Here is a 22,533-nt window from a genome sequence, read left to right as displayed (position 1 = left end):
CTTACAGGACCATCAGGCTAAAACACACAATTATGGGAAGGGGTTAGCATACTTAAAAAACAGGGCAACCACAAGCCAAAACCAAATATTGCATTTGCAAAAAATGAAAAAAAAAATACACTCAAGTAGATAATAACAGGAGACCATCCAACCCAAGAAAAAAGAAAGGAAGAATGGAGAACCATAGAATCAACTGGAACACGAGGTTCAAAATGGCAATAAATAATCATCTATCAATTATCACCTTAAATGTCAATGGACTGAATGCCTCAATCAAAAGACACAGAGTGGCTGAGTGGATAAAAAGGCAAAAACCTTCAATATGCTGCCTACAAGAAACTCACCTTAGGACAAAAGATACATATAGATTGAAAGTGAAAGGGTGGGGAAAAATATTTCACGCCAATAGACATGACAGAAAAGCAGGAGTCGCAACACTCATATCAGACAAAATAGACTTTAAAACAAAAGACATAAAGACAAAGAAGGACACTATTTAATGATTAAGGGATCCATCCAAGGAGAGGATGTTACTGTCATCAACATATATGCCCCAAATATAGGAGCACCCAGATACATACATCAAATATTAACAGACATAAAGGGAGATATTGATGAGAATATAATCACAGTAGGAGACCTAAATACCCCCCTCACATTAATGGACAGATCCTGTAGACAGAAAACCAATAAAGCATCAGAGATCCTAAAGGAAACAATAGAAAAGTTAGACTTAATTGATATCTTCAGGACACTACATCGAAAAAAATCAGAATACACATTCTTCTCAAATGCTCATGGAATATTCTCAAGAATCGACCACATATTGGGACACAAAGCTAATCTCAATAAATTTAGGAGCATAGAAATCATCTCAAGTATCTTCTCTGACCACAATGCCATGAAATTAGAAATCAACCATGGGAAAAGGAAAGAGAAAAAACCTACTACATGGAGACTAAACAACATGCTACTAAAAAACCAATGGGTCAATGAGGAAATCAAGAAGGAAATTAAAAACTACCTTGAAACAAATGATAATGAAGACACAACCTCTCAAAATCTATGGGATGCTGCGAAAGCAGTGCTCAGAGGGAAATTTATAGCAATCCAGGCCTTTCTCAAAAAAGAAGAAAGATCCCAAATTGACAACTTAACCCTCCACCTAAACGAATTAGAAAAAGAAGAACAAAAAAGTCCTAAAGTCAGCAGAAGGAAGGAAATTATAAAGATCAAAGAAGAAATCAATAAAATAGAGACTCAAAAAACAATAGAGAAAATTAATAAAACCAAGAGCTGGTTCTTTGAAAAGGTGAACAAAATTGACAAACCCCTGGCCAGACTCACTAAAAAGAGGAAAGAACCCAAGTAACCAAAATTATAAATGAAAAAGGAGAAATCACAACGGATACAGCAGAAATACAAAAAACCATAAGAGAATACTATGAACAACTATATGACAACAAGTTTGACAATTTGGAAGAAATGGACAATTTTCTAGAATCTTACAGCCTGCCAAAACTGAATCAAGTAGAAACAGACCAACTGAACAGACCGATCACTGGAAATGAAATTGAAGAGGTCATAAAATCACTCCCTACAAATAAAAGTCCAGGACCAGATGGCTTCACAGGTGAATTTTATCAAACATATAAAGAGGAATTGGTGCCCATCCTCCTTAAACTCTTTCAAAAGGTTGAAGAAGAAGGAATACTCCCAAAGACATTCTATGAGGCCACCATCACCCTCATTCCAAAACCAGACAGAGATACCACCAAAAAAGAAAGCTATCGGCCAATATCATTGATGAATATAGATGCAAAAATTCTCAACAAAATCTTAGCCAACCAAATCCAACAACATATCAAAAAAATTATACACCATGACCAGGTTGGGTTCATCCCAGGTTCACAAGGATGGTTCAACATACACAAATCAATCAGCATCATACACCACATTAACAAAAAAAAAGTCAAATATCATATGATCATCTCAATAGACGCAGAAAAAGCATTTGACAAAGTCCAACATCCATTCATGATCAAGACCCTCGCCAAAGTGGGTATAGCGGGAACATTCCTGAATATGATCAAAACCATTTATTTATTTATTTATTTACTTATTTATTTATTTTATTTTTTTTTTTTTTGTCTTTTGTCTTTTTTGTTGTTGTTGTTATTGTTGCTATTTCTTGGGCCACTCCCGCGGCATATGGAGGTTCCCAAGCTAGGGGTTGAATCGGAGCTGGAGCCACCGGCCTACGCCAGAGCCACAGCAACGCGGGATCCGAGCCGCGTCTGCAACCTACACCACAGCTCACGGCAACGCCGGATCGTTAACCCACTGAGCAAGGGCAGGGACCGAACCTGCAACCTCATGGTTCCTAGTCGGATTCGTTAACCACTGCGCCACGACAGGAACTCCCCAAAACCATTTATGATAAACCCACAGCAAATATAATCCTCAATGGGGAAAAACTGAAAGCCTTCTCACTCAAATCTGGAACAAGACAGGGATGCCCACTCTCACCGCTGCTCTTCAACATAGTTTTGGAAGTCCTAGCCACAGCAATTAGACAAACAAAAGAAATAAAAGGCATCCATATAGGAAGAGAAGAGATCAAACTGTCACTATATGCAGATGACATGATACTATACATAGAAAACCCTAAGGACTCCACCCCAAAACTACTTGAACTGATTAATAAATTCAGCAAAGTAGCAGGATATAAGATTAACATTCAGAAGTCAGTTGCATTTCTGTATACCAGCAATGAAACATTAGAAAAGGAATACAAAAATACGATACCTTTTAAAATGGTACCTCACAAAATCAAATACCTCAGAATACACCTGACCAAGGAGGTAAAGGACCTATATGCCGAGAACTATAAAACTTTAATCAAAGAAATCAAAGAAGATGTAAAGAAATGGAAAGATATTCCATGTTCCTGGATTGGAAAAAATCAATATTGTAAAAATAGCTATCCTACCCAAAGCAATCTACAGATTCAATGCAATCCCTATCAAATTACCCATGACATTTTTCACAGAACTAGAACAAACAATCCAAACATTTATATGGAACCGCAAAAGACCCAGAATCGCCAAAGCAATCCTGAGAAACAAAAACAAAGCAGGAGGCACAACTCTCCCAGACTTCAAGAAATACTACAAAGCCACAGTCATCAAAACAGTGTGGTACTGGTATCAAAACAGACAGACAGACCAATGCAACAGAATAGAGAACCCGGAAATAAACCCTGACACCTATGGTGAATTAATCTTTGACAAGGGAGGCAAGAACATAAAATGGGAAAAAGAAAGTCTATTCAGCAAGCATTGCTGGGAAACCTGGACAGCTGCATGCAAAGCAATGAAACTAGAACACACCCTCACACCATGCACAAAAAATAAACTCCAAATGGCTGAAAGACTGAAATATACGACAGGACACCATCAAACTCCTAGAAGAAAACATAGGCAAAACACTCTCTGACATCAATATCATGAATATTTTCTCAGGTCAGTCTCCCAAAGCAATAGAAATTAGAGCAAAAATAAACCCATGGGACCTCATCAAACTGAAAAGCTTTTGCACAGCAAAGGAAACCCAAAAGAAAACAAAAAGACAACTTTCAGAATGGGAGAAAATAGTTTCAAATGATGCAACGGACAAGGGCTTAATCTCTAGAATATATAAACAACGTATACAACCCAACACCAAAAAAGCCAATCAATCAATGGAAAAATGGGCAAAAGACCTGAATAGACATTTCTCCAAAGAAGATATACAGATGGCCAGCAAACACATGAAAAAATGCTCAACATCGCTGATTATAAGAGAAATGCAAATCAAAACTACCATGAGATACCACCTCACACCAGTCAGAATGGCCATCATTAATAAATCCACAAATACCAAGTGCTGGAGGGGCTGTGGAGAAAAGGGAACCCTCCTGCACTGTTGGTGGGAATGTCAACTGGTACAGCCACTATGGAGAACAGTATGGAGGTACCTTAGAAATCTATACATAGACCTTCCATATGACCCCGCAATCCCACTCTTGGGCATCTATCCGGACAAAACTCTACTTAAAAGAGACACTTGCACCCGCATGTTCATGGCAGCACTATTCACAATAGCCAGGACATGGAAACAACCCAAATGTCCATCGACAGATGATTGGATTTGGAAGAGGTGGTGTATATATATATATATATATATATACACACAATGGAATACTACTCAGCCATCAAAAAGAATGACATCATGCCATTTGCAGCAACATGGATGGAACTAGAGACTCTCATCCTGAGTGAAATGAGCCAGAAAGACAAAGACAAATACCATATGATATCACTTATAACTGGAATCTAATATCCAGCACAAATGCACATCTCCTCAGAAAAGAAAATCATGGACTTGGAGAAGAGACTTGTGGCTGCCTGATGGGAGGGGGAGGGAGTGGGAGGGATCGGGAGCTTGGACTTATCAGGCACAACTTAGAATAGATTTACAAGGAGATCCTGCTGAGTAGCATTGAGAACTATGTCTAGATACTCATGTTGCAACAGAAGAAAGGGTGGGGGAAAAAATGTAATTGTAATGTATACATGTAAGGATAACCTGACCTCCTCGCTGTACACTGGGAAAATAAAAAAAATATAAAAAAAAAAAAAAAGAATCCCAGCCTCAGATACTTGAGAACTAGATATGGAAAGCCTAATTTAAAAAATAGCTAAAATAGTGAGGTGGCGATTGGCAGTGGCACGGGAAGGAAGTGGGAGAGGGAGCCTGCAGCACCATGCTTGTGTGGATGACCCAGAAAAGACTGGTGACCTGGAGTAAACCTCTGAGAAGGAGTGGTTGGTCTTGATGTTGGAGTACCCAGGGCTCAGTCCTTGTCCTTGAGTTTTCTTTCTATCTAGTCTCACATTTTGGTCATCTCTCAGGCTAGGGGTTGAATCGAAGCTGCATCCCAGTCTAAACCACAGCCACAGCCACCACCAGAACCAAGCCATGTCTGCAGCCTACATGGCAACACCAGATCCTTGACCCATTGAGCGAGGCCAGGGATTGAACCCACATCTTCATGGGTATTGGTCATGTTTGCCACAATGGGAACTCCCAGGTTTCTCAGCCATAGTTTTCACCAAATCCTCAAAGGATTCCATGATCCCCAACCCTGAAAAAAATGTAAGAACTGTTGATCCTTATTAGTATCTCTATATCATGTGGTGAAGTATTGGAACCAAGTTTAATTCTTATGACTGACAAGGAAAGCCCTCTACTTCTAGATCTACCGTCTCAGTTATGAAAGATAAGCCAAATCAAGACATTGTTAATAATGCTAGCAGTAGCAGGTGTATGAAACCCACTCTTTTTGTTGCAGCTTTTTTGGTGTAACTGCGTATTACCATATATTTGAATATGCTAGAGTATTCATTTAAGCGATCTCTAATTCCTCTGATTAGAATTTTAAGTAGCTGTCTTTCTTTTTTCCTTTTATTCTCTTTGGTTACAAACCAGTAAGCATAGCTGATCCTGCTGCCCTTGGCTTCATCATTTCTCCGTGGTCCCTGCTGCTGCTGCCATCTGGTAGCGTGTCATTTACAGATGAAAATATTTCCAACCAGGATCTTCGCGCATTCACGGCACCAGAGGTTCTTCAAAATCAGTCACTCACGTCTCTCTCTGACGTCGAAAAGGTAACATTAAGTCTTTTGGGGCTTGATTTTGTGTTTCATGTTGGTGGGGGTAAGAATAGTAGGCTACCCTACCTCAACCTTCTGGAGAAAAAAAAAAACCCACCATAGAACTTAAAATGATCAGGTAATCATTTGTATGTGGAATCTAAAAAAACACAACAAACAAGTGAATTAACAAAAAAGCAGACTTAGAGATAGAGCAAACTAGTGGTTTTCAGCGTGGAGGGGAAAGTGGGGAGGGGCATGCCAAGGGTAGAGGATCAAGAGGTACAAGATATTAGGTATCAGCTACAAGTATATTCTGCAACATGGGGAATAAAGCCAAACACTTACTTTATAATAACTGCATGCAGAATATAACCTGTAACAATTGTGAATCACTGTATTGTACAACTGTAACTTTACTATGATAAGCATCTATACTTCACTTTAAAAATTACGGACTTCCTGTTGTGGCGCCTCAGATCAGACTAGTATCCCTGAGGGTGAGGGTTTGATCCCTGGCCTCGCTTTGTGGGTCAGGCGTTGCCGTGAGCAGTGGTGTAGGTCACAGATGCAGCTCAGATCCCTGAGTGGCTGTGGCCAGCAGCTACAACCTCGATTCGACCCCTAGCCTGGGAACTTCCATATGCCCCAAGTGCAGCCCTAAAAAAGCAAAAAAAAAAAAAAAAAAAAAAAAAAAAATTAATGAAAAAAGTTAAGTAGATAAAATGATCGTATATTCCAACTTCATATTTGTTTTAAGTATTCAGAGTAATTTTAGAACCTTTTTGGATCTAAGAAAAAAGTGAACCATTATTAGTTCATATTTTAAATGTTTATTAAATGCCGACTGTGTATAGAACCCTGTGCCTATGAGGAAGATACAAAAGTCACTAAAAAACTGAACTTGATCAATCTATATAGAACAATCTATAACATGAGGCAGATGGACATAAATGCTACATAGAGGGATAAAATATTTGGGAAGTTTGAAGAAGAGCAGTTTTTAGTTTAGAGAATATCTCAGAGAAGGTCACATTTGCGTTGGGTTGTGAAGAGTGAGTAAAATTTAGAAAATTGAGAATAATGACATTTAGAATGGATACGCAGTGAGGTCCCCAGGGAACTACATCCAGCCTCTTGGCATAGCCTGTGATGGAAGATAATGTGAGGAAGGTCTGCATATGTGTGACTGGGTCACTTTGCTACACAGCCAAAATTGGCATAACATTGTAAACTGTAATAAAAATTTCAAAAGGGAAAGAAAATTGAAAATAGGTAATGGGCCTTCCACCTAGAGCTGTTGCGACGTGCACTGCTAAGTAAGAGGCAGCAAACTGTCCGCTGTCATCGGGGAATGTTTGGTCAGATGGTTAGGCTGATACATTGGTTATCAGGCCTAACTAATGGTGAGGCCGTGGTAAAGTGAGCTGAGAGGATGAAGAAGACTTTGAGGCCAAAACTTGAGACTTTGTTTTCAGGCATATTTTTAGGAGACCGATATGATGTGGTTTGTTAATTCAGAGGGCAAGTTTGATAAAAGTGGATAATGAGGTGAGATGAAAGATTGCATAGGAATCTAATTGGGGCATTTTAATGATCTGGAGGAAAGAATAAAAATTGTGACAAAGCTGACAAAGCCTGACAATTAATTTGATGGAACAGTGAAGAAGGAACAGTCTGAGGACAAGAGAAGATCTAATTTCATTGTCTAGGCTAGGAAAACCATTTTTGTAACAAATACATACAGTGTCGCAAGCTGTGACAATTTAGATATGGAACTTTGGAGGATTCAGAATTGGCTATGACTAATATTTCCCAGAGTGTGAAAATTAACCTAATAATTTACTAACAGTAAAATTGTAAAAGTATAATAGTAAAAATGCTGAAAGTATGTTACAACTACAGATGTGATAAATTCATTTGAGTAATAAAATAAAAATAAAAAAATACTAAAAGTATGTGCATTTAAAATTCCGACATATAGTTGGCCCTTGAACAGCACCAGTTTGAACTGCAGAACCCACGTATCTGCACATGACGACACGATCCTCGGTTAGTGAATCTGCAGATATGGAGAACAAACGTCACTTTTCTGCAGATTTTCTAATGTGAGGCAGGTCAGTGCTTCTAACCCCTGCTTTGTTCTTGGTCAGCTGTACTTGGCCTAATTGCCATCTAAAGATATTGGACTAATGTAGCCTTCTACTGACAGTGAATAAGAATGCTTGGAGTTTTCGTCTTGGCTCCTCAGAAACATATCTAACTAGTATCTGTGAGGATGCAGGTTCAACCCCTGGTCTCACTCAGTGGGTTAAAGATCCATGGTGCCATGAGCTGTGGTGTAGGTCGAAGATGCATCTCGGATCTTGGGTTGCTGTGGCTGTGGCATAGGCCTGCAGCTATAGCTCGGATTCTACCCCTAGCCTGGGAACCTCCATATGCCTTGGGTGTGGTCCTAAAAAGCAAAAAAAAAAAAAGAATGCTTCTCTTTTCAGAAAGGGGAGAGTGAGGAAGAGAAGTGTGTGTGTGTGTGTGTGTGTGTGTGTGTGTGTGTGTGTTTGATTAAGCCAAAAGAAGGCAGCTTGATTTGAGCTGCTAATTGTGTATGTGAAAGAAGACTGACAAGCATCCTAGAGAATCCAGGTTTATCTGCCTTTTTAAAAATTCCATGAGCAGCTTAAGAATTTTGAAAGGTATAAGCAAAGCAGCCCCTGGAGAGAGACAATAGCCATAAGGTAGAGGTAAGTCTTAAGGCATTTGCCCTAAGAAATTTCCCATTGCCTGAGATGAAGTATTTTAAAAGGACTTTGTGTGATATAGAGTATATACCATGTTGGTAGCTGTTACATATTTTGAAGGAATTTATACTGGCAGTGTTTATTAAGTGGATAGCATATATATGGCTATTCATTTTTATTATTTAAACAGTAGACATTCATTCTGTATACTCCATATGATTCATGTAATAAGCTTTTAAAGGATAGAGGGTAATTGGAAATGGGCATGGTGGCGTGCAAATTATTTAACCGCTGAGATTCCTGGATCTTAATTGAGCTCCAGGATGTCTACAAACCAATGAAACAATGTACTAACCTGTGTGTGTCCGAGCATTTGGGGAGCAGGATGTCCCTAACTTTATCAGTCTCTCAAGTGAGTCTGGTGACCTAGGAAAAACTAAAAATAGATAAAGCCACAGATGTCTTAGTTTTGAGAACTACAGAATTATAAATGAGTTTTCTCTAGTTAAGAAAAATTTTGCACAAATATTTATGAATGCTTTCTGCAAGGCATTTAAAATCCAGAATACAAAAAAAAAAAAAAAAAGAGGGAGTTCCCCTTGTGGGTGAGCAGAAACAAATCTGACTAGTATTTATGAGGATGCAGGTTCAATCCCTGGCTTTGCTCAATGGGTTAAGGATCCAGCATTGCAGTAAGCTGTGGTGTGGATTGCAGATGTGCTTCGGATCTAGCGTTGCTGTGAATGTGGTACCAGTAGGCCAGCAGCTACACCTCTGATTCAACCCCTAGCCTGGGAACTTCCATATGCTGTAGGTGTGGCCCTAAAAAAAACAAAAGAAAAAATGCTTAGTAGAAATTTCGGGTGCATAGTGCCTTTCTGATTTGCTGAGGGCTTTCCTAATTTCCGCAGTGTCAGGATACCCAAACAAGTAAACGTCCCTGTATTTAGGTACAGCTCTTAGATCACATATTTGGGAAAGTGATTGAAGCCTCCTTATTATTAGGCTAAGTGTTTAGAAACAAATGTTGTGGGGTACCGTGGGCACTGTTGCCATTACTATGTTCAAGTTGATTTCTTTGTGCATCTAATTGAACTTCTAGATTACCTCTTGCCTTTGCAATTCTAAATACAAAGAAAATCAAAAACAAGTTTTTGATCCCATTACAGAAAGCAAGGTCAGAGGAATAGCCATATATCTTAGTACCCTTACATTTTGAGAAAGAATAATAACTGCACTTCCTGATTTTCATGAGTTAAGATACACCATTAAAAGAGATCCTAAAGGACACAATAGAAAAGTTAGACTTAATCGACACTTTCAGGACATTACATCCAAAAAAATTCAGAATATTCATTCTTCTCAAGTGCACATGGAACATTCTCAAGAATTGATCACATACTGGGGCACAAAGCTAGCCTCAACAAATTTAAGAATATAGGAATTATTTCAGGTATCTTTGACCACAATGGCATGAAACTAGAAATCAACCACAGGAAAAGAAATGAGAAAAAACTGACTACATGGAGACTAAACAAGATGCTACTAAAAAACCAATGGGTCAATGAGGAAATCAAGTCGGAAATTAAAAAATACCTTGAGACAAATGATAATGAAGACAAAACCACTGAAAATCTATGGGATGCCATAAAAGCAGTGCTCAGAGGGTAATTCATAGCAATATAGGCCTTCCTCAAAAAAAGAAGAAAAATCTCAAATCGACAACTTAACCCACCACCTAAATGAATTAGAAGAACAAACAAAACCTAAAGTCAGCAGAAGGAAGATAATCATAAAGATCAAAGAGGAAATCAATAAAATAGAGATTAAAAAAAAGCAATAGAAGAAATCACTAAAACCAAAAGGTGGTTCTTTGAAAAGGTAAACAAAATTGACAAAACTTTGGCTAGACTCAGCAAGAAGAGGAGAGAAAAAACCCAAATTAACAAAATCAGAAACGAAAAAGGAGAAGTCACAACAGATACTACAGAAATACAAAATCCATGAGAGAATACATGAACAATTGTATGCCAACAAATTTGACAACCTAGAAGAAATGGACAACTTTCTAGAGACTGACAGCCTGCAAAAACTGAATCAAGAAGAAACAGATAGATTGATCACTAGAAATGAAATTGAATGTGTCATAAAAACACTCCCTACAAATAGAAGTCCAGGACCAGATGGCTTCACAGGTGAATTCTACCAAACATACAAAGAGGAACTTATACCCATCCTCCTTAAAGTTTTTCAAAAGGTTGAAGAAGAAAGAACACTCCCAAAGACATTCTGTGACGCCACTATCACCCTAATTCCAAAACCAGACAATGATACCACCAAAAAAAAAAACTGTAGGCCAATATTTTTGATAAATATAAGCACAAAAATTCTCAACAAAATTTTAGCTATCCAAATCCAACAACATATCAAAAAGATCATATACCACGACCAGGTGGGATTCATTCCAGGTGCACAAGGATGATTCAACATACGCAAATCAATCAGCATCATACACCACATTAACAAAAGTCAAAAACCACATGATCATCTCAATAGATGCAGAAAAAGCATTTGACAAAGTCCACCATCCATTCATGATAAAAACTCTTACCAAAGTGGGTATAGAGGGAACATACCTTAACATAATCAAAGCCATTTATGACAAACCCACAGCAAATATAACACTCAATGGAGAAAAACTGAAAGCCTTCCTACTAAAATCTGGAACAAGACAAGGATGCCCACTCTCACTACTATTATTCAACATAGTACTGGAAATCCTAGCCATAGCAATCAGACAAACGAAAGAAATAAAAGGTATCCAAATAGGAAGAGAAAAGGTAAAATTGTCACTGACATGATACTTTATATAGAAAACCCCAAGGGCTCAATCCAAAAACTACATGAACTGATCAACAAATTCGGCAAAGTAGCGGAATATAAGCTTTAACATTCAGAAATCAGTCACATTTCTGTATACTAACAATGAAATATTAGAAAAGGAATACAAAAATACAATACCTTTTAAAATTGTACCCCAAAAAATCAGATACCTGGGAATACACCTGACCAAGGAGGTAAGAGACTTATATGCTGAGAACTCTAAACCATGAATCAAGGAGATTAAAGAAGATGTAAAGAAATGGAAAGATATTCCATGCTCCTGGGTTGGAAAAGTTAATATTGTAAAAATGGCCATACTACCCAAAGCAATCTACAGATTCAATGTAATCCCTATCAAATTCCCCATGACATTTTTCACAGAACTAGAACAAACAATCCAAAAATGTATATGGAACCACAAAAGACCCAGGATTGCCAAAGCAATTCTGAGGAACAAAAACCAAGCAGGAGGCATAACTCTCCAAGACTTCAGGCAATATTACAAAGTCATCGAGACAGTGTGGTACTGGTACTAAAACAGACATGCAGACCAATGAAACAGAATAGAGCACCCAGAAATAAACCCAGACCCACCTATCGTCAGTTAATCTTTGACAAAGGAGGCAAGAACATAAAATGGGAAAATGACAGTCTATTCAGCAAGTATTGCTGGGAAACCTGGACAGCTGCATGCAAATCCATGAAACTAGAACATACCCTCACACCATGCACAAAAATAAACTCCAAATGGCTGAAAGACTTAAACCTAAGACAAGATACCATCAAACTCCTGGAAGAGAACATGGGCAAAACATTCTCTGATATCAACCTTACCAATGTTTTCTTAGGTCAGTCTCCCAAAGCCACAGAAATAAAAGCAAAAATAGACCAATGGGACCTAATCAAACGGACAAGCTTTTGCACAGCAAAGGAAACCAAAAAGACAACTTACAGAATGGGAAAAAATCGTTTCAAATGATGCAACTGACAAGGGCTTAATCTCTAAAATATACAAGCAATTTATACAACTTAACAGCAAAAAAGCCCACAACCCAATTGAAAAATGGGCAAAAGACCTGAAGAGACATTTCTCCAAGGAAGATGTACAGATGGCCAACAAGCACATGAAAAAATGCTCAACATCCTTGATTATTAGAGAAATACAAATCAAAACTATCACGAGATACCACCTCACACCAGTCAGAATGGACATGTTTAATAAGTCCACAAATAACAAGTGCTGGAGGGAGTGTGGAGAAAAGAGAATCTTCCTGCACTGTTGGTGGGAATATAAGCTGGTACAACCACTATGGAGATCAGTATGGAGATACCTTAGAAATCTATACATAGAACTACCACATTACCCAGCAATTCCACTCTTGGGCATCTATCTGGACAAAACTTTCCTTAAAAAAGACACATGCACCCACATGTTCATTGCAGCTCTATTCACAATAGCCAAGACATGGAAACAACCCAAATGACCATCGACAGACAATTGGATTAGGAAGATGTGGTACATATACACAATGGAATATTATTCAGCCATAAAAAAGAATGACATAATACCATTTGCAGCAACATGGATGGGACTAGAGACTCTCATCCTGAGTGAAGTAAGTCAGAAAGAGAAAGGCAAATACCATATGATATCGCTTATATCTGGAATCTAATATATGGCACAAATGAACCTTTCCACAGCAAAGAAAGTCATGGACTTGGAGAATAGACTTGTGGTTGCCAAGGGGGAGGGAGTGGGGTGGATTGGGAGCTTGGGGTTTATAGACACAGACTATTGCCTTTGGAATGGATAAGCAATGAGATCCTGCTGTGTAGCCCTGGGAACTATGTCTAGTCACTTATGACGGAGCCTGATAATGTGAGAAAAAAAAGTGTATACATATATGTGTAACTGGGTCACCATGCTGTACAGTAGAAAAAAAAATTGTATTGGGGAAATAACAATTTTTTTAAAATAAAACTTTTACTTAATAAATGCTTGCTTTTGGAGTTCCCGTCGTGGCGCAGTGGTTAACGAATCCGACTAGGAACCATGAGGTTGCAGGTTCGGTCCCTGCCCTTGCTCAGTGGGTTAACGATCCGGCGTTGCCATGAGCTGTGGTGTAGGTTGCAGACGCGGCTCGGATCCCGCGTTGCTGTGGCTCTGGTGTAGGCTGGTGGCTACAGCTCCGATTCAACCCCTAGCCTGGGAACCTCCACATGCTGCGGGAGCGGCCCAAGAAATAGCAGCAACAGCAACAACAACAACAACAAAAATAAATAAATAAAAAAAAATAAATGCTTGCTTTTGATATATAAAACCATATATATAATATTTATTTTGTTTTTTATTAATATATAGGATGCCCAAGAATGGATATATTATTATATCCTATATATTATTATATCATATATATGGTAGTATATATATATAACTACTCAATGCCTAGCATAGAATTGTGAATAATAGTATTCCTTAAGATCTTGACATGTTTGGTGAACTGTACATATATAGTTCTATGGAAAAAAAATTTACCTTACTACCAGCTGTATAAGTAGACACTTTCATTTATTTGTCTTAAAATTGCACTTTTCAAGATAGTGTTCCCCTTTAAATAACTAGACAAGTTTATACAGGTCACCACAGGCTCTTTTATGCTCCAGCTTCTCTCTTTACTGAGTAATTGTTTACTTCCTGCTTAGTTGGCACATGATTCATTTGGCACTTCCTTTGAAATCGGTTAATGGATTGGAACTTGAATCAAATTCTCATTGTTTTTTATTTGAGAATATTGGTGTGTACCAGGGATCTGTACTATTCCAGATAAACTAAGGGAACCTTATTTTAAGGGTTCAGTGCCTCAAATTTGTAGTATAATATCAGGAATCGTGGTTCCTACCATATCTAGGCTTCTTAAAATCAATGTTCATCTTAGAAGCACAGTACTAGTATATCTACTTCACCAACCTTAGCAGAAGCTTTAGCTTGAACTTGTTTTAAAAAAAGACCAGGAGTTCCCATCATGACGCAGTGGAATGAATCTGACTAGGGACCTTGAGGTTGTGGGTTTGATCCCTGGTCTCACTCAGTGGGTTAAGGATCCCGTGTTGCTGTGAGCTGTGGTATAGGTCACAGGCGTGGCTCAGATCCCACGTTGCTGTGGCTGTGGTGTAGGCTAGCAGCTGTAGCTCCAATTAGACCCCAAGCCTGGGAACCTCCATATGCCATGGGTGCAGCCCCCCACCCCCCAAAAAAGACCAAATGGTTTTAACCACACTATACTGTACTTACTCTGTGTAAAATCTTACTATCCATCTTTTCTCCCTCCTTCCCATTTGTTTCTTTCTTTATCCATAAATTTGACATGTAGGGAGTTCCTGTCGTGGCGCAGTGGTAAACAAATCCGACTAGGAACCATGAGGTTGCGGGTTCGGTCCCTGCCCTTGCTCAGTGGGTTAATGATCCGGCGTTGCCGTGAGCTGTGGTGTAGGTTTCAGACGCAGCGTGGATCCTGCGTTGCTGTGGCTGTGATGTAGGCCAGTGGCTACAGCTCCGATTCAACCCCTAGCCTGGGAACCTCCATATGCTGCGGGAGCGGCCCAAAGAAATAGCAAAAAGACAAAAAAAAAAAAATAATAATAAATTTGACATGTATACACCAGGCACTTGTTATAGGCTAGGCACAATGTGAGTTACTAAAGAAGAAACTCCAGGACTCTGTATTCTAAAACAGAGTCCAACGTGTAATAACGAAATTAAATTGAAAAATTTAAATGCTGGGGTGGTAGAGAGACCACCTCACACCCATTTGCTGTATCCAGATAATCAGAAGTCATCTTGCCTTAGCACAGATTTAGCACTTCTACTTTGTTTACTGGATGGATACATATATATTCATATATCTTTCCTCTTAGACTTTTAATTCTAGGAAAGATAACACAGGTTAAAGCCGTGGGTTTTAAGCAGAGGCAGTTCTACCTCAAAGGGGACATTTGGCAATGTCTGGATGCATTTTTAGTTGTCATAACTGTCAGGAGAGTGGAAGGCGGGGGCGAGGTAGGTGGTCCTCCTGGCATCTAGTGAGTAGAGGCCAGGGATGCTGCTGTTATCCTACGCAGAATAAATACCTTCAGGATGTCTCTCCACAGCACAGATCCCAAATGTCAGTGGGACTGAGGGTTATAAACCCTGGGCTGGGGGTGAGCGTATGGCTCTGGAGCCTGAATTTGGATCCTGCTTCCAGGACTTAGCTAGTTATGTGACCTTGGACGAGTTAGTTTCCATCTGTATGGTACTGAATGAGCGAAAGCGTATAGTGTAAGCCTTAACACTGTGCACTGCTTGCTATTCATATTCTTACACATTCGTGTATGATAGTGTTGTCACTGATACCAAGATGAGCTCTCTGCGTCTTAGCATAGTCCCTAGCTTAGTGACTTTCAGGAAAATGTTGAACGACTGAAATAGTTAGTGAACTTGTGTCAATACTGTCTCCTGTCTGTTCTTGTAACTCTGTGTGGGAATCACCGTCACAAGCAGCCCCTTTGACGGGAAACCATCCTGACCTGCTCTGCTGCTCTATGGAGAGCGGAGAGTAGATTTCCTCTCTGCTACCCGTCAGGAACGAACAGGTCCCAAGATCTCTGATGCAGATGGGACCTAGGCAAAGACCACAAAACCAGAAATTCCCTTAGAAGGTAACTACATATGCGGGGGAAGTGAAAGGAAATCAAAAACCTTAAAAAAAAATTCTAAGCCTGATTTCTTTTACTCCCTGGGCTTGCTGATCTTACCAGGAGGGATTTGCTGTTAGACAGTGTAGGCCATTGTATTCTCCTTCTTTTTCTAATTAAATAAAAAGTGAAGAAAATGATGAAGGCCAAATACTTGCTTATTTTTGAATAATCATTCCTTGTATGACCTTCTTTTTGTGCAGTGTCTGTAACTGAACTATAACCCATTCGTTGCTGTTTATCAACCAGATCAACTAAGCACTCTTGGTGATACGGCAGTGTTACTGTATTAACTTATACTTTGGTACCACTAATCTTTCTGCCTGTGGGTTTTTTTGTTTGTTTTTTGGGGTTTTTCTTCTCTTTCTTTTTTTTTAGGGCCGCACCTGCGGCATACAGAGGTCCCCAGGTTAGTGGTCGAATCAGAGCTATAGCCGCCATCCTACGCCAGAGCCACAGCAACGCCGGATCCTTAACCCACTGAGCAAGGGCAGGGATCGAACCCTCAACCTCATGGTTCCTAGTGGAATTGTTCCCATTGCGCCACTACAGGAACTCCATGCCAATGTCTTTTTAAACTGCACCAAAGAAGAAACTCTTAGCTTATGAATAATGTGTGTAGAAATATTATCCACATTTACTTTTTATTATTTTGGAATAAATATGAAAGTAAAACATTTTTCTTTGTATTCTGTGAGAACTTTTTCTCAAATGCCAACAATATTTCTCTAGGATTAGGTATCAGATATTACTAGACATTATTTTAATAAAAATCTTATATACCTAGAATTATTGCTTTAAAATTTTTTAAATAATTTTGAAAGTGTTAAAAGCTTCAGTCCCATTGAGCACTGTCCTTAGAAAAGAGCAGTTGTCATTTTTGCATATTCTTTTACCTGTAGATATTTCATGTCTCTATGTATTTAAACAGGGGTCTCCAGAGAAAGGATCAAGAGGACATGTGTGTTGGGTGGGGGGGGAGGAGTGTGTATAAGGAGAAATTTATTAGCTTGCGTCATGATGGAGGCTGCTAAGTCCCAAGATGTGCAGGGTGCGTGGGCGAGCTGGAGACCCAGCAGAGGCGGCGGTGTAGGTCTCATCACCAGGAGACTTGACGGTGTTGTTCCAGTCTGAAGGCCAGCAGGCTCAGGATCCAGGAAGAGCTGCTATTTGGGACCCAGTCCAAAGGAAACAAAGAACTGATGTCCTAGTTCGAAGGCAGTCAGGCAGAAAGAATTCTTTCCTACTCAGGGGTGGTAAGCGTGGTGCTCTGTTCAGGCCTCACATGATTGGATCAGGACCCATGATTGGATCAGGACCCCCTGCCCTAGGGAGAGCACTCCGCCTTGCTGAGTTTACCGATTTAAATGTCCCTGTCGGCCACAGTCCCTCTCACAGAAACACCCAGATGAATGTTTGACCGAATACCTAGGCATGCCATGTTCCAGCCAGGTGGATGCCTAGAAGTAGTCATTATAGTTTATGCATAGATGATCAGCAAATGTGTAATTTTATAACCTAATTTGAAGAGTGATGTTATTAATTTTGTGTAGTCCTGAATAAAAGTTATTAGAATATAGTAACTCGCTTAGCATACTGAAAAGTAAATGTAGCAAAAAGTCCTAAGATGCTGCCAGCATCTCAAAGGTTCACAAATCAAAGTTAATATATTAGGAGAAGTATATTTGAATGTGCATTTCGTCATTTTTGCTAAAGGTATGGGAAATGTTTTTCATATATGACGCTCTTTGAAAAGGTGTTCCCATTGAGGTTCTTCGAATTTTAAGCGGAAATATACAAATAGCCTGCCCCATGCTGCCTTGAACTTCATGCACATGTCATTGAATTCAGCAGGCATGTATTGAATACCCTGTGCAAGTTCCGTATTGGTGCTAAGAGGGATATTAAGATATATAAAAAAGGCTCTCTTAAGGAAGACAAACAGGGACATAACTATATTACAGGTAGTATTAGTTGTTTCATTAGCGACACAAATGAAATAACCACCACCATAGAAGAGGGAACGCTTTATCCTGTTTGAGAAGATCTGTGCAGCACACATAATAGATAACACCGTTTCTGGGCTGCCAATAATGGGTAGAAGTTTTGTTGAGAGATGCAGAAAGAAATTCGTGGTAGGAAGCACTGCTCAAGAAAAGCCGGGAAAGAGAAAAACTTATTTTGCCAACAGAGAATTGTCTAGTAGTTCTGAAGTGTTTAGATATGACAGGGGAGGGAGCGATAATTGAAGGAAAACATAAAAATCTGTCTGGAAAATGGAGGAAGTGGCAGGTCAGAGTGAGCCTTACTTCCCATAAAGAATTTGGATTTTTGAAAATTGGGAGCCTCGAAAATATTTGAAAACTACAGCTTTTTCTAATCTGTAATTTAGGAATAATTTCGGAGGCAGCGTTAGGAATAAAATGCTGTGAGATCATAAGGACACTCCATTCTATTTGTGTCCCTTCCCCTCTAGCTAAAGAGGATTTGAGACAGTTTATAGGTTTCAAAAACACAGGAGAGAAAATAGAAGCAAAGTGCAAATACGTACAAGAAAATAAGATGACACTGGAATAAGATTGGTGCAAAAAATGCACATGGTTAATTAAGATGATGCAGTGTTGACCGAGATGGGCTCAAAGTCTACCTCCGAATCTCTTAACAGAACTAGAAAATGATTACTCATCAGAACTGTCCCGACTTTTAGCATATATTCTTGCAGCCTTTGTCACAGGAAAACAAAAGTGGGAGCCGTCAGTAAGGACTTTTCCCAGGTCCCATGCCCCATGACCCAAGTAAATTTTCACATAGCTTCCTTACTTCAGAAGAACTGCCCGTGCTGCTCTGCAAAGCCAACTCCTTCATTTGTGCCTTAGCTTCCCCTTCCTCCCACTTACTCAGCAGCGTTCTCCTGACTGTCTCCTCTGGCTCCTGCAGTTCCAGTTTTCCTTCTTGAATCATTCCTACCAGTAAAAATAGGATGTCATTTCCCCAGTCTTGAAGCAGCACGCACATGCAGCTTGGATCCATGTTGCTGTGGCTGTGGCGTAGGCCGGCAGCTGTAGCTCCCCAATTTGACCCCTAGCCTGGGAACCTCTATATGCTGTGGGTGTGGCCCTAAAAAAGACCCCCCTCCAAAAAAATAAGAAAACAAACAATGAAAAAGGAATATTTTCTGATCCTACTGCACCATCCTTTTTTCTTTCTTTCTTTTTTTTCTTTTAGGGCACATTAAGGAAGTTCCCTAGGCTAAGGGTTGAATCAGAGCTGCAGCTGCTGGCCTGTGCCACAGACAGCAGCCCCGGACCTGAGCTGCAGCTCTCGGCAGTGCCAGATCCTTTAACCCACTGAGCAAGGCCAGGGATCAAACCTGCATACTCATGGATATTATTCAGATTCTTAACCCATTGAGCCACAACAGTAACTCCTACTTCATCCATTCTTAGTAAGAAAAATACCAATCAAAAAACTGAAATAAGATTTTTTTTTCTTTTCATTTGGCAAAAATCCAAATCTTCATAAGACATTCTATGGATAAGGCTTGTGAAAAGACCTCTCATGTGTAGCTGGTAGAAATGTAAGGTGATACAGCTCTTTGGAAGGGAAGCTGACAAAATGTACCAAAGCTACAGATGGTGTATTCTTTTATTCATAGTCTCAGAAAGTCAGTTCAAGAGGAATAGCCGCATGTACAAAATGATACATCACAAGGCTGTCTGCTTTATATACATTATTTATAGTAGCAAAACTTCAGAAAAACTCTAATTCATAACGCATCAGTCAAGTCAGCAGTACTACAGCCACAAAATGGAGTTCTCTGCAACAGTGTAAAGAATGAATAGAATTCTAAGCATTAATATGGAAGTGCCTGTCTTATTAAATTAAAATGGCAAGATGCTGAGTAGTTTTTTAAATTTCTGCCCTTTTGTAAAAGAAGGAGGAATGAAACTTCATACTTGGTTGAGTTTGCATGAAGAAATTTTAAATAAGAACCAGTAGAAATGATTACTCATAGTAGACAGGCTGGGGAATTGGAAAAACGGGGTTTTTTTAAGTCTGTTCTGGAACAGATTTCAAACCCAGTCTTTGGGGTTTTTTTTCAGTCTGTTCCGAAACAGATTTCAAGGCAGTCTTTTGGTTACCGCAGGTAAAGGTGTTGAGGGGAGGAAGGGTGCGGAGAGTAGGAAGAACACATACCCACTACTGTGGAAAACGGATGCTTGAGGAGAACCTGCTCTGCAGCACAAGAAAACCTCGTCCACCGTTTGTGACAAGCTGCGTGGGAAGGAGAACGGGCATACTTACCTGTATGACTGATTCACGTGGCTGCACCCCTGAAACTAATATAGCATTGTTCATCAACTATACTCCAATAAAATAAAATCAAAAATATAGAAAAATCAGACACCAAAGAGGATCTTTTATCTGATTGTAGTTATATAGTGTTCTGGAAAGGCAAAGCCGTGGGAATGGAAATCAGATCAGTGGCGTTGGGAGAAGGTTGACTCCAGATGGAAAAACTTTTGGGGGTGAAGAAAACATCCTCTAGATAGTAATGGTGCTGAAACGACTGTATACCTTTGTCACACTCAAAAACGGGACGTCTCAAAGCTGAATTTTACTCTATCTAAAACATGCCTTAATAAACATAACAGTTACCCAAAAACACCTGTTCTGATAATTTCCAGTATTTTCTGTTTTATACTTTTATGCAAAATATGAAATGATGATTTTCTCAAATCATGTGTTATGCCTATTTTGGAGCAAAATGTCATGAATATATAGTATTTGCTAAATTAAATTTTTACCATAAATAATTTTTAAAAATTTTATTCCTAGATCCATATTTATTCTCTTGGAATGACATTGTATTGGGGGGCTGATCATGAAGTACCTCAGAGCCAAGTAAGTCAAATGGTCACATTCGGAAACTTTACACTTTCTAAGAAGCTCTTTCTTGTGTTTACATGTGTTCTATAGCATGTTGTCAGGCACACCAGCGTTTCTATACAGTTAAAATAATATGAGATAATAAAGCACTAATGAAATTTGTCTTAGAGTGTTCTTAGAATTATGGTGGTCACTACCTGTGTTTCAACAATTCAGTCTGTGAAATGTAGTAGCCTTTTCAAAATTACAGCAAGAGACAGAGTTCCCTGGTGGCTCAGTGGGTTGAGGATTCAGCATCGTCACTGCTCTGGCTGAGGTTACTTCTGTGCTGGCCCAGGAACTTCCATATGCTGTGGGTGCAGCCAAAAGCAAAAACAAAACCCAACAAAATCATAGCAAGAGAAATGAGAATCTACTTTATTTCTTTTGATTTACTGACTGATAGGAAGGGGTTGGAAATGTCTTTGTTGATTCTTTCTTGAGCAGAATATGATAACCTTTTTTGATGCAAAGACTGTAGGAAGAGTAGCTCTATGTCGCAGTAGAGTTTAAACTTGTCACTTGAAAATCATACTTTATTACCCCCTGCAGCAGGGTTATTAAAGTAACACTTTGTGGTGTCTTAGGCTCTGATGACCACTGGACTGCCTGTAGTCTTTATTTTTCTAAAATAACTGATTCCTAAGACGCAATATACACATAGTAGTAAAGGTATTAGAAAAATTTTAAATAACTATATTTCATCAAAGATATAACTAAAGAATTGTTTTATTTTACGCATTTAGAACTTAAAAGTAATTAAGTGTGTATGTTTTTAATCAAATTAAAAAGCAACAAGCATTTTAGGCTTTTATTTTAAAATTCAGACATCTCAAGATCCATGAAATATGAGTAATAGTCTTCCCCTTAGTTTCGTTTTATTTTTCATCATGAAAAATACTGTGTATTTTCTTTCTCTCTTAAGTTTCAATTTTATAAATGTAAATGAGAAAGTTAAACTATTACTAGAGATAACGGTGTCATATTTTATACACCTAACTTACATGCAAAATGTGGTAATATCCTATAGTTAACACTTTCCCTTTTCTGGTAACTGAAAATAGAGTCTAGAATGAATAAATTGGAAGGGAAGTATAGACTTTTACTTCTGTTTTAATATTGGAAATCATAATTGGGGAATATGTAATATTAATTCAAAAGTATTTATTAAGCCACCTACCTTATGTCAGACATTAGGAATAAAATGTCTAAAGCCTATGAAGTCCGTTCATGGCTACAGACAACCAAATAACCAATTACAACACAATAAGATGAATGCTGTGTTAGGGAAAATGCAGGATGCTATGGAAAACATAACGTAGTTAGAATTGGAGCCTCCTACACGACTTGGAGGGGTAGGATAGGTTTGTTGAAGGACATTGCATCTAAGCTGACCTCCAAAGGATGATGTATAATACCCAAATGGATGAGAAGTGGAGGGGAAGGTTCAGGGGGAAAGCATATGATTAAACCAAAGCGTAGATATACCAGTTCAAATTCTCATCAGCAGTGTTCTTCTTACCACTACTTCACATCATCAATCTTTATTCTCT

At 38.9% G+C, this 22,533-nt stretch overlaps 1 protein-coding gene and 1 long non-coding RNA gene across 40 annotated transcripts in view; both read left to right on the top strand.

Annotated features, from left to right (window-relative positions):
* PTPN13 (protein tyrosine phosphatase non-receptor type 13) overlaps window positions 1-22,533 on the top strand; it is a 216,182-nt gene that overhangs the window by 64,722 nt on the left and 128,927 nt on the right. For all 39 annotated transcript variants that reach the window (XR_014813441.1, XR_014813440.1, XR_014813438.1 and 36 more), the window contains 2 exons: window positions 5,533-5,711; window positions 20,891-20,956. Coding sequence is in view for 28 of the 39 variants with exons in the window: in XM_084973535.1 (XP_084829661.1) it covers window positions 5,533-5,711; window positions 20,891-20,956 (245 nt within the window). In the remaining 11 variants the exon portion in view is untranslated. The remainder of the gene's footprint in view (window positions 1-5,532; window positions 5,712-20,890; window positions 20,957-22,533) is intronic.
* LOC146401088 (uncharacterized) lies at window positions 16,530-20,451 on the top strand. The gene is made up of 2 exons (XR_014813496.1): window positions 16,530-19,093; window positions 19,325-20,451. It is a non-coding gene; the product is annotated as an uncharacterized LOC146401088 (long non-coding RNA).

This window comes from Sus scrofa, chromosome 8, assembly GCF_054392235.1.
Source record: "Sus scrofa isolate SSC_HxYL_T2T_F1_AM1 chromosome 8, Sscrofa_HxYL_maternal_Yorkshire_Landrace_v2.0, whole genome shotgun sequence".
NCBI lineage: Eukaryota > Metazoa > Chordata > Mammalia > Artiodactyla > Suidae > Sus > Sus scrofa.
The sequence above is the reverse complement of the archived record's forward strand: the minus strand, read 5'-3'. Positions and strand labels throughout refer to the sequence as shown.